This window comes from Dipodomys spectabilis, unplaced genomic scaffold (genome assembly GCF_019054845.1).
Source record: "Dipodomys spectabilis isolate Male_0828 unplaced genomic scaffold, ASM1905484v1 ptg000081l, whole genome shotgun sequence".
NCBI lineage: Eukaryota > Metazoa > Chordata > Mammalia > Rodentia > Heteromyidae > Dipodomys > Dipodomys spectabilis.
The window spans coordinates 1,034,958-1,048,181 of NW_024870758.1; the positions used below are offsets into that span (position 1 = coordinate 1,034,958).

General features: G+C 41.7%; 1 protein-coding gene across 3 annotated transcripts in view; it reads left to right on the forward strand.

Annotated features, from left to right (window-relative positions):
• Mgat5 (alpha-1,6-mannosylglycoprotein 6-beta-N-acetylglucosaminyltransferase) overlaps nucleotides 1-13,224 on the forward strand; it is a 228,350-nt gene that overhangs the window by 72,555 nt on the left and 142,571 nt on the right. For all 3 annotated transcript variants that reach the window (XM_042683383.1, XM_042683384.1, XM_042683385.1), the window contains 2 exons: nucleotides 346-422; nucleotides 1,797-1,886. In XM_042683383.1, the coding sequence (XP_042539317.1) occupies nucleotides 346-422; nucleotides 1,797-1,886 (167 nt within the window). The remainder of the gene's footprint in view (nucleotides 1-345; nucleotides 423-1,796; nucleotides 1,887-13,224) is intronic.

Here is a 13,224-nt window from a genome sequence, read left to right on the forward strand (position 1 = left end):
ACTGTGCCTATATGTTCACACAGTCTTCATTCAATCTCCATTTGCCTGACTGCTTAGAATGAGCCTATAAATACAATGTCTTCATTTCTACCTCCCTGCTTCTGTGATGCCTCAGTTTACTTTCACATTTCCAAGAAAGCCATCTGACAAGTCCATCTCATCCTTGTGACCAAACAACAAGCAGGGTAGGTGTCTGGCTATCCTGTAGGTGGGCTGTCCTTGGGTAAGGATCTCCCTTAGAATGCTCAGACATGTTTGGTGCTGTCATGATTTCATGGGCCAGAATATGTCTGCAGTGCTGGTCTTGGCTTCTGTGTTATGGACTTTGTTTTCCATTCCTTACAGATATCATTAATGGAGCTCAAGAGAAATGTGTATTGCCTCCTATGGATGGCTACCCACACTGCGAGGGGAAGATCAAGGTAAGACATAGGCAGTGGCTGTTCATCTCCATCCTCCTTGATCTGATTCAAGTGGGTGAGTGGGCCTGTGAAGTAAGTCATTTCAAGGGCACCAGCTTTGGGCCGTGACCATGACGACTCTACTCTGCTTAGGCTAACTACATAGGTGGTCAGCAATAGTTCTTACTGCTCAGACAGGAAGAGCCAGGGCCACTTTCCATGCGGGCCTTGTCTCTGAAGCTCCTTTCATCTCTTTCCCAGCTTCCTGTGGGTGATCCTTCAAGGCACAGTGACAAGGGGCAGCTGTTATTTAATGACTGTCTCCCTGTTCCCACAGTCACTAGGGGCCCTGCTCATTTCATCAGGATAGTGGTTTAAAGGTCACATTTGCATGTTTAGTTCAGTGCCCAGAGATATATGGTCAATCTTCCATTCTTTTGGTTGTTTACTTTTATTTTTGTCTTTTTTTTTTTTTTAAACGCTGAGTATCAAATGCTGGGACTTCATGAATGCTGGACAAGTGCTCTCTCATTGATCTGCATTTCTAGCCCTTGACTCTTTTCTTTTCTTTTTTTTCCCCTGTTTTTGAGGGGTAGTGGTAGATAATACTGAGGATTGAACTGCTTACTGGGCAAGTATGTGAGTACATGAGCCATTCCTTTAGTCCTTTTGGTTTTTCATTTGTTGTTTTTCAGTTAAGGTCTCATACTTTTATCCTGGCTGGCAGCCTTAAATCCAGATGCTCCTACCTCTGTACTCCCTCCCTAGTAGAAATTACAGGCATGCACCACCATTACTAGCTTTAACTTTTTCATTATTTAGTTTTGGGGGCTTGGGATTGAACTTGAGGCTTTGCCCATATTAAATATATGCTCTACCACTCAACTACATCCCAGCCCAACATTTTTTTTTTTTAATTCCTATTATGGTTTGTCCTTGGGGAGACCATGGCTGACCAGTAGAGCTCAGAGAAATATGTTAGTTCAGGTTTGCAGTTAGGGCCAAGAGAGCAACCTAGATGTCCTTTTGGATCAACATCTATAATGATCACTAAGGCCTGTGAGCAGTGACCTCCCTCCATGACTGCTGTAAGGTCCATTTACCCACAGTAGGCCACTTACTGTGGGTAAGTGGACCTTACAGCAGTACCCATGGGATATTTAGATGTCCCTGGGGGTATATGATCTTGATAGCATCTTCCCTCTTCTAGATTGTCTCTACTGCTCAGGCCCAGCTCAAGCCTATGTTGCTGTGGTTCCTGACTTGAGCTCATGATCTCCTGGTTGTCCTCAGATCACAGCCTGAACCACTCATCTCACTATTGCTCTTCTCCATCAAGTATGTGAAACACAGAACAGGTTACTGAGACATGTTTCTCTGTTCTTGTCATTTCAGTGGATGAAAGATATGTGGCGTTCAGATCCCTGCTACGCAGACTACGGAGTGGATGGGTCCACCTGTTCTTTTTTTATTTACCTCAGTGAGGTGAGTATCCCAGCACTCCCAACGGTGGAGGTCTGTATGTAGACTGTTGTAGCTGGTACTGCAGTTTGAAAAGTTGAAAGATGTGTGTTGGCTTTTTACAGTGCTATCTCCCCAGGAAGACTTTATTGCCATGTTTTCCTATTGTGTAAAATATACTCACTGTAAGATTTTTCCATCGTAACCATTTTCAAGCGTTCAGTTCAGTGGTTAAGTACCTTCACAGTTAGGGGATGATCACTACTATCCATTTGCAGAATTCTTTTCATCTTGCAAAATGCAATCTGTACCCATTAACCTTAACTCCCCAGTCTTCCAACCTAGAATTAGCACTTCATTCTACTTCTGTCTCTGGATTTTTTGCCCTAGGTACTCAGAAAAAGAGAACTCTATTCTTTGTCATTTTGTGTCTAGTTCATTTTACTTGGCATATTTTTAAGATTCAGCTCTGTCATAATGTGTGTTAGAATTTCCTTTATGAGACTGAATCATATTCCATTGTGTTTAAATGTTGATTTGCTTATCTGTTTCCCCATTTGACAACTCTGAATAATATATACCCCTGACACCTTGCTTTCAGTACCCCAAACAGGGTTCATATCCCACAAGTGGACTTGGTGGATCACAATTTCATTTTTATGTTTGGAAAAGCCACCATACTGTTTTTCATACCTGCTGTCCAGTTTCCATGTCCACCAGTGGTCCACAAGGGATCCAGTTTTTTCACATCTTCAGCCAATACTTGTTACTTTCCTGAGTGTGAATAACTCATAGCAATAGCAATATTGAGCTTCTTGTCATGTCTATGTTGGCTAGTTACCTGTTTAATTATTACCTGAGTTTATTATACCTTTCCCTTCTGTTGTCTGCTGGTAGCAGGGTTTGAACTAAAGCCCTCATATTCACTTAGCTAGATTGTTCATAGCTGGTGCTCTACTACTTGAGCCATACCTCCTTGCTTTTTGCTACTTTGGAGATTGAGTCTTTAGGACTTTTCTGTCTAGACAGGCCTCCAACCATGATGCCCTGGATCTCAGCCACCTAAGTAGTTATACTGGTGTAAACCACTGGTTCCTGGTTATCTTCCCTTGTCTTTTCTCTTCTCTTCTTTTCTTTTCTCTTCTTCCTTCCTTTCTTTCGCTTATTTGTTCATTCTTTCTTTTCTTGCCTACTTGTTTGCTTTCATCTGATTTCATTTTCACGTGTACCCTTGCATTTTTTAAAGACTTCCTAGTACTTACTTAACAGGCCACATCCCATTTGTTGTGGCTTCAGTAACCTCCATTTCACACTTGAGAAAGTCAGGGGTGTGAAGAAGTAAGGTTTTCTCCGTGAAAGAGTCTAGTAGGGAATCCAAACTGCTAGCTGCTCTTCGCCCCTTGATAGATGGGGCTGCCCTAGGGGCTGATGAAACCGGTGCTGACTAATTCAGAGCTGCTGCTTACGTGGCTCTCCACTACAGTTCCCCCTTCACTCTGCCCTGTGTGTGCTTTGCCAACACGAGTTGACGGTAGTAACGGTACCCTGGTGACAATTTGGAAAACACTCTAGTTTTGAGACTAGGAAATGTTTTTGCTGTAGTTGTTCTTGTGGGATCTAGACACCTCCTATTTCTGCCATAAGTGTACTCCACCAACTTTTTTTTTTTTTTGAGGTAGAGTACAAATTATAATGCCCTTATTCCCTCTCTTTGGTTAATATATTCAAATCAGACTTCTTGTGTGCGTGTATGTGTGTGTGTGTGTGTGTGTGTGTGTGTGTGTGTGTGTGTGTGTGTGTGTGTGCGCGCGTGCGCACTGAGTTTGAACTCAGGGCTTAACGTTCTCACTTGGCATTTTTGCTCAAAGATCATGCTTTCCTGCTTGAGCCACACCTCCACTTTTGCCCTTTTGCTAATTAATTGAAGGTAGAGTCTCATAGACTTTCCTGCCCAGGCTGGCTTTGCACCTTAATCCTCATATCTCAGCTTCCTGATAGCTAGCTAGGATTGTAAGCACGAGCCATCAACACCCAGTCTTCAACTCAGATTTCTCCCTCAGCACTGAGGTTTGAATCCACAGCCTCACACCTTCTCGGCAAGGACCTGCCACTGACTCACGCCTCCATCACACTGACCTTCTTAGTTGACAGAGTTGTCTCCTGAATACCATCAGCAGCATCTCAGAGCTAGTGACAGTTAAACTATTTCTTGAAAGGAAAGACACTTAGAATTGGGATTGGATGTTCCTCATTAACAGGCTTCTGACAAAGTGCTTGTACAGCACTGAGTGTGTTTCTGGTCTCTGGTTTAGGTGACCAGTGGCCTACCTTCTCATTTTCTTCTTCAGAAGGAGGCCTGGGGCTACAGGTGAGCCTTTACTCTGGTGAGAAGCCAATTGGAAGTACCTTTCTTGCCCTTAGGGTGAGGCTTCTCACATAGTTTAATTTTCAGAAGTTTCCTTCCCCTTTCCTTATGGTAGAATGTAGCCAGAGGCCAGCTGTGTGCAGTGATTGACAAGCAGGACTAATTTCACGCCTTTCTAAGAGTTTGCAGTTGGGGTGGAATGAAGGGGCTGTTGTAGAGGATTTTGCATTCCCATACCAGCCTATTCTCCATCTCCTGGTGGTAGGAGCTAGGGAAGTGTGGGGCAGTGTTACTTGAAGAGGACTGCATTAATTCACAACCTGATCCTTTTGCTTGGAGACCATTACCCACCTCACACCCAGTGAGGGAGGGATATATAGCTAAGGAGAGAGGAGGAAAATGAGCTTTAGGGGAGGGGAAACGCAAGTACCGCAGGGCAGACTGGGATATATAAAGCTAAGTGGCTCACATATTCTTTTCATGGGATGCCAAGTGTTTCACATTGGGACCTGTGGCTACTTTTCCTGAGGTGTGGAATGGGCCTTCCTTAGCCTATTTACTCTCTCCTTACATAGATCAGTTTTGACCTTTTGTAGGGCTGAGTTCAGTTCAGTGAGCACTTATTAAACATGTAATTCAACAATTTCCAGCTGCTACTGAGAACTCCTTCACTGGCCACCTGTTCAGGCTGTTTTTTGTCTGAAAGAGGGTAATGGGAGAGGACAAGGGAGGATGGAGATGAGAGGGAGAGAACTAAGCACCACTTTCTCCAGTTTTGCTCTGAAAATAACCCTTAAAAGGTTCTATTTCTTCAAAGCATCATACAAGGGACCCTGTTAGGCTCCATATAGGTATAGGATAGGGTGATTGCCTTAGAACCTCCTACCTAATTTTCTCTAAGGGTTTTTTGTTTGTTCACTTTGGTTTTTTTGTTTTGTTTTGTTTTAGGGTTTGGGGAATTTTGGTTTCTGAAAAGCCACTAAACCTCTTTTTTTTTTTTTTCTTTTTTTAGTTCTTCCATTATAAATAAATCTTTTTAACTTCGTTTTCAAAGAGCCCTACCATGAAGATATTGGAGGAGTCCTGAGTTACTATGGAGTGTACTTAGAATAGGCCTGGCAAAGAGAAAACACTCAGTCAACACTGACGGACACTTTGATGGTTTTTAATGGTGTCGTTATTTGAGAATAGTTTGTAGGCTCTCACTTAGCTTCCAACATTATAAGTGGGCTCTGGGTTCCATTTTAGAATTAGAATCAATTTTGGCTTCCCATTTAGCATTATAATTCAATTTTAGGTTCTTTGACTTCTGGTAATATAGAAATGTAGAGTTTCCCTTGATGCCTGTATTTCCTTAATTGACAAATAAAAATGGCATGTATTTGTAGTGTACAAGATGATATTTTGATATTTGTAGACAACAGGAATGGTTAAATAAAGCTAATTAGCATGTACTTACCTCACAGACTTGTTTGTAATAAGCAAACCTCCTCTTGACTGCTTGTCTCTTAGGATGCTTCTGTTTGCATTTGAGTTAGAAACTGCTCATGGGAAATTCATAGCCATGGTCAGTTAATTAACATCTAGTATTTTCTTCTGAATCATGAACAGTATCTGTGGCTTTATGAGGCTGTTAGTCTATAGTTTCCCCTACCCCCGCCCCCCTACCCCCCCCCCATTTCCTCTCTTCCTTTTCTGAAGCTTCACTTGTTTTGCCATGCCATTGAACTCTGAGAGCTGTTTATTCCTAGATCATATGCCAGCTGTCTTTCACAGTTGGAAAAATGTTTGAGGAACATCTTTATTTGGCTTGTTAACTCGATCAACACAAGCACCACTGACTTAATTCTGTTTCTAACCCATATTTCTACATTAGGTATCAGGGCTGTAACAAAAAGAGACCAGGTAAAATTCTCTCCCAGTCAGTCACTTGGGAAGAACTGAAGGATTAAATTTAAATCCAATTTAGGAAGCAGCACTTTTCCTTTGTTTCCTCTACTGGCCGCTGACTCACAAGGCCAGTTTCCACAGAATTCTGGAATTGCACGCCTCTACGCTTGCTCTGGACATCTTGTCTACAGATCCTTAAATCCCAGGCAGTAAAATCACTAATATGTCCCCCCCCCCCCCCCACCTCCATTGTATTCCTCAGCTGCTTGCCATGTGTCTGACACTCTGGGGAACTGAGATGTAAAAGTCACAGCTAAGTGGATGCCCAAGTTTAGGGACAAAGCTTTGAGCTGCTCCAAGAGAAGAGTGGAAGGTCATTGAGTCCCCAGCTGAATGCTAGATGCTGGTCAATTCTTAATGGTGACCCTCCACACCCAGGGCCATAGATAACTCATAGAGGTGGGCTGGGTCTCTTCTCTGCAAAGTGCTGTGCTTTCCAGCATCCTCATTCCCTTCATGAACTCAGGTTCATGATTGGTAGCCATTCAGTCTTATACTTAAATCCACTTGTATTTAAACTAGGGCTTGATTTAGCTACTTCCAATTAATCATCGCACTAATACTCTTCAATTTTGATACCCTACCTTAAAATAGGAGAAACTTTACTGATCTACCTGAAGGAATAACTCAGGAAAACTGGGCATCTGCCATTCTGAGTGCAGAGAGTGAGTGGATGATTCATTTGGCAGCCTTGTATTTCCAGGATATCAGATGGTTCATTTTCCATATCTATGTTTGTGAGCCGTGTAACTACTCCTGTTATAGAGACAAGGCCCTTTAAAGTAATTATTCTGAGAATGTCATTGTTTCAGGTATATTAACTTAGCTGGCTGCAGAGCCTTTTACTACTATCAGCACTTAGAGCAAATTTCTTCACCCTTACAGGTATTATATTGATGGATGATGCTGATGCATTTGATACCACACATTTTTATACCATTGTTCCCAAAGGTAGCAAGCTGTGTACCTTTCCAGACTTCTAAATTTGTTGCTACTTTTTTTTAGTTGGCACAAAATAATCAAATTGCCTAGTAACTGATTTCTGGGTCTTAAGGTGTGTACAGCTATCAATGCTTTCAATAACAGTTTGGATTAGCAGTTGTGTATGTATATCTATATATCTATGTCTATCTATCTATATATGTGTTATGTGTAGGCATGTGCGTGCATGCTTGCATATGTGTGAAATGTCTCATAAAGGAACAAAAGAAGCAATTTCATGCTTTACTCATCAATCTGTTCCTCTGTTTCTTGAGAAACAGATGTAAAGGTCTTTTTTTCTGTTTTTCCCTTGGCAATATGTAAAACTAATATTGGCTGAGCATGCTATTAACCTTGAGTTTAAATTCAGCATACTTAATCCTTTGATTAATGCCAAGATTAATGCCCAACAGGAAAGGTTGACGCTTAAATGTTTGTGAATGCAAGCATGAAATGAAATCCTAATAACTGGTACAATGATTTGAATTTATGGGCTGTGTTGGCTGCTAAAGATAACTTGGAAATGGTGTGGCACAGACTAATTTGTCAAAGTGGGCAGCAAAAGAGAATTGCTGTTCAGGTTGCATAAGGAAATGTTAGAAAACCTGACCGCTATTGGGGACAAGTCAAGAGGACTTGATAAAAATCACTAGGCTGTTACCAGTGCCCATATGTATGTGGTTAGCCATGGGAAGAGAGAAATTTCCTTTCTGCTAGGTAAGGTTTCTTGGCAGTAAAGGTGGTAGCAGAGATAGGTATCTGTTAAGATTACTTTAAAACAGCTATTCTCATAATTATATCACATCTGAAAATTGACATCATTTCTTAATATTCCTCAATATCAGATTGGTTTTAGGTCATCTTATAAATTGAGCTTTATAGATTTCAACTGGTTTTGAAGAGACCATAAATTGCAATCACACATGCCTTTTCAGTCTCTTTGAATTTTCAGTGGCTTTCCATCTTTTATTTTGCCCCTTACAGTTTTTTGTTAAACATCTTTAGTTTTGTTCAGCATGCATTTGTGAGGCTCTGAATTTTCATTATTACATTCTCTGGTGTCGAGGAGGCTGGCTTCCCTGTGTAAATTGATAATTCAGCCTGACTTTTTATCAGTGGTCTGAATATTCCTTTTGCCTAGCCCATTTCATGAATGGTATGACATATACTTCTTCCAGGGCACACATAATGTTTGACCATCTCTCTTAACTTAGCAGTTGGTTGGTTTCATTAATTCCCTGGGGATTCCATTTTTGTGTTTCTTACTGCATGCAGAACTGGGCTAGAACTCAGGGCCTCACACATACTAGGCAAGCATTCTACTAATTGAGCCACCTCCCATTCTTTTGGCCTTTAGTTTTTTAGATAATGTCTTGTGCTTTTACCGAGACCCACCTTAGACTATGATTCTCCTACCTCAACCTCCTAAGATGGCAGGATTATAGGCATGTTCTACCATGCTTGACTTGTCTGTGAGAGAGGGCCTCAGTTAATTTTCTCATTCTGATTTTGAACCTGGATTTTCTTATCTTCAGTTCCTGAGTAGCTGAGATTGCAGATGTACATAAGATTGCTTCTTCTTTGGGGCTGGGAAGGTGGCTCGGTGGTAGAGCGCTTGCCTTGCATGCATGAGGCCCTGGGTTCGATTCCTCAGCACCACATAAGCAGAAAAGGCCGGAAGTGGTGCTGTGACTCTAGCCTTGAGCCCAAGAGCTGAGGGACAGCGCCTAGGCCCAGAGTTCAGGCCCTACGACCGACAAAAAAAAAAAAAAAAAAGAATTAAGTGAAAGCAGGCACTGGTGGCTCCTGCCTATAATCCTAGCTACTCAGGAAGCTGAGATCCTGCAGATTGTCATAGCCAACCCTGGACAGAAAAGTCCATGAGAATCTATCTCCAGTTAAGCAGCACAATGTCAGACTGGAGGCACGGGTAAAGTGGTAAAGAACCAGTTGTTAACAAGGAAGCTAAGTGAGAGGACAGGGACCTGAGTTTAAGCTTATTACCCAAGGAAAAGAAGACATGGTAGTGTGCTGGGTGAGTTACTTTTGGGTTGTCTTAACCAAATACCTGGCATAAACTTCGAGGAAGGCCGGACACTAGTGGCACACGCCTGTAATCCTAGCTACTCAGGAGGCTGAGATCTGAGGACCATGGTTCAAAGCCAGCCTGGGCAAGGAAAGTCTGTGATAGAGTTTAGTCAATAGTCCTGATTCCATTAATTCTAGGGCTATTGTAAGGCAGAACACAATGGAGGCAAACACATGTGGAGGAGGAAGTTGTTTACTTCCTAGTGTACATAAAGCAAAAATCAGGAATAAAAGGAAAAGATCTTGGGTTTGGGGGTAAGCCTTCAGTGACCTACTTCCTCTAGCCAGGACCTACCTCCTAAAGTTTCAATCAGCTCCCACCATCTCACTACCAGTTGAGAACTAAGCATTCAACACATGAGCCTTGTGGGGTACATCTCATATTGAGACCAACCACCACAGGTGGTAAGAAAAGGCCCTGTTGAGATGGTGAGGGAATGATATTGAGAGGGAATGAAAGAGAAATCTCAAAGAAGTATTCACAGCTAGGCACAAACTCATATCTGTAAGTGGTTCATGGCCAGCCTGGACAAAAAAAAAAGTTCATGAGATTGCATCTCAACCAATAAAAGTCTGAGCCCAGTGCTATGCACTTGTCATTTTATTGTACATAGGATCATGATCCAACCTAGCCTAGGCTTATAGTGATGCTATTTGAAAAATAATGAAAGCCAAAATACTGTGTGTGTGAGTGTGTGTGGGGGGGGGGGGGGGCTTAAGTGATAGAATACCTGCCTAGCAGGTGAGTTCAAATCCCATTACCAAAAAGAAGCAGAAGACACAGATGCTCAGATGGCAGTGATCATAAAAATAATCATCACTCAAAGGTCTTTGAGTGATTATTAATGTACCAAATGCAAGAAGAATAATCTTCATGGAAATCATTTTTTTCTGTGCCAGAAATGGATTTGAATTCAGGGTCTTGGATTTTCTTAACCTTTCTTGATTGTGTCTGATGCTCTACCATTTAAGTCATCCCTCCAGCCCAGACTTTTGCTGGTTAATTGGAAAAGGAGTCTCAGTAAACTTTTCTGCCCATACTGACTTCAAGCCTATCATCCAATCCTCAAATCTCAGCCTGCTGAGCAGTTAGAATTATAATAGTGAGCCACATGCTCACTGGCTCAGAGGTTTTTAAACTGTTCTCATAACCAGCAGTGCCTAGTATATGTACTTATTGAATGGATGATCCTGTTCGATGCATTTTTTCAGAAAAAGTGATAGCACTGGCCAACTTTGGACTGTGATCCTCTTCCTACCTTGTCTCCTGAATAGCTGGAGTTACATATATGACTACCACACCATCTCATTTTGGAGACAGGTAGGATCTTAAATGTTTACCCAGGTTGGATTCAAACCACCACCATTCTCTGCCTCCAGTGTGACTGGGATTACAAGCATGCACCACCAAATGTGGTGCATATACTATTCTCACCTTGGTATAAATTTTGTGATAACATTTTTTTTTTCATTACACTTTGTTTGTTGGGCTCTGTTACTTCATGCCTATAATGTCATATACCAAGAGGATGAGGTCTAGAAGACTAGCTCAAGGCCAGAAAAGACTAGCATAACACACCATCTCCAAAATAACCAGCAAAAACCTGAGCTGGAGGTGAGGTTTCAGTGGTAGAGCTTTAGCAAGCAAGCCAAGCCAGGAATGAGTTCATTTAATTTGAACTCGGACACTAAAAGCAACAAGAAAAAAAAAATTTTAAGAAGTTCATGTTGAGACATGAAGTGTGGGCATTTAGAGCAGTTGTTAGCAAGCTTAGTATAATTTTCTCCAATATTCTATGTATAAAGTATTGGGGATCACACACATTAAGACTATTCGACTGAAATGAATCAAGTAGGTTATTAGGCATAACTGGCTTGCCTATCTTCTGTTCTCATTGTCACTTAGAATTATATGTCTGGGTCTGCAAAATTATATATTATACACAAAAGAAGAGCTGAGTCTCTGGTTTCTAGACTGTGACTGCCTCCTAAAATGGGAAGACTCAGGCTGTGGACAGTGTGGACACAGGCTGGATGGGACCAGCTTTGCTATGCGCAGTGAGAGACTGGTGTGAGACCGGTGTCTCTCTGGCTCCTCTGTGATTGCTTTACAGAGGAATTCATTTGGTGCTTTTCCCGTGTGAGGGAAAATTGACTTTCTCTTCCTACAGCGATTTGGGATAGATTTTAGAAACTCTGTGTCATCATCTCATTAGAACCCCACTAGCTCTGTGGCACACTGAAGACAGTGCTGCTTTTCTGTATGTTCCGTCCCTCTCTGAGCAGAGCCCTGGATCCTTCCAGCCCTTTGTGCTCTTCTTCAGGTAGCCTCGTTTGTGCCTTGGATTGGCAATATTTCTGCTGTCTTGATGGGGGGCCAAAGGTACAGTGACAGTAAACTTCATGTGCAATCTTGTTTCATGCATTTGCAGTTACCCAAAATCAACTTAGGTCTGAAAATACCCCATGAAAAATTCTCAAAACAGTGCATCCATTTAAAATACCTTTTTATCCTAGCATATGGTTAAATGTTCTTTATTAAGTGTTGTCCAACCATCTCTTACTGTGATTAGGTTATAAATTAAACTCTACCATAGGACAAAATACAGTATTGGTAGGGTTTGGTGTTATCCATGGAACAGTCTGCGACAGTCCTTTCTGTGGAAAAGGAAGGATTATGGTAGAGAAACACATATGCCGGATTTCCCGGATGGCTTTTTACCAATTAGCTATGTGGCTTTGATGCTTTCTGTGAGTTTTCAGCATGGTTTCTCTCCATTGGGGTCAAGAAGAAGCCTGCCTTGCCTACTCTAATGTTTTGTTGAATGTTCTAATAAAATGACTACAGTAAAGTGCTTGTGAATAGACAGGGCATTATTACTGTATCTTTACTGTTTAGATCATGTCTTTAATTTCATTCACTACTCAGTAAGTATTGATACCAGGCTTGAACTCTGGGCTCAGGACAGAAAAAGATTTTATTCACAGGGAGTCTACATTCAGAGGGGCAGAGAAAATAGACACTGGTGGTCATGCTTTTCTTTTCTTTTTTTTTCTTTTTTTTTTTTTTTGATCAGTCATAGGACTTAAACTCCGGGCCTGGGTACTGTCCCTAGGCTCTTTTGCTCAAGGCCAGAGCTCCACCACTTTGAGCCACACCTCCACTTCCAGTTTCCTGGTGGTCAATTGGAAATAAGAGTCTCATGGCCTTTCCTTCCCAGGCTGGCTTTGAACCACAGTCCTCAGATCTCAGCCTTCAGAGTAGCTAGGATCTCAGGTATGAGCCACTGGTTCCCGGCTTGGTCATGATTTTAATCCTAGGTACTCAGGAGGCTGAGATCTGAGGATTATGATTCAAAGCCAGCTCAGGCACATAAATCCATGAGATTCTTATGTTTAACCAGCAAAATGCCAGAAAAGGAGGTGTGGCTTAAATAGTAGAGCATCAGCCATGAACAGAAAAGCCAAGCAAGACGATAAGCTCCAATACTGGCACTAAAAAACAAAAAATGGCAAAGGAATAATTATAACCAGTATGTGCAGTAATTTCCACTAGTGGCAAGAAAAAATAGTGGAGAAGGGCATAGAATGACAAGGTAAGTTAGGAAAGAATTTATGAGGTGAAATCTGACAGGTGCAGAAGAAAAAGGGAGGAAAACCAGCACCCAGGCCCAGAGTTCAAGCCCTAGGACCAGCCAAAAAAAAGAAAAAAATCAGATAGAAATGCAGATTCCAGGACTATTGGGTTTCCAGGTAAAATACAGGATTTCCTATGAAATTTGAGGTTCAGGCAAATAACTTTTTTTGTGATACTTGGGATTGAACTCAGAAATTCAGTTTTGCTAAGTAATACTCTACCACTTGAGCCACACATATAGCCCCTTTTGCCTTACTTTGCTTTTGAGATAATAACATGTATTTTCGCCTGGGACAGCCTTAGCTCACGATTCTCCTGATTTTTGCCTCCTAGGAAGCTGG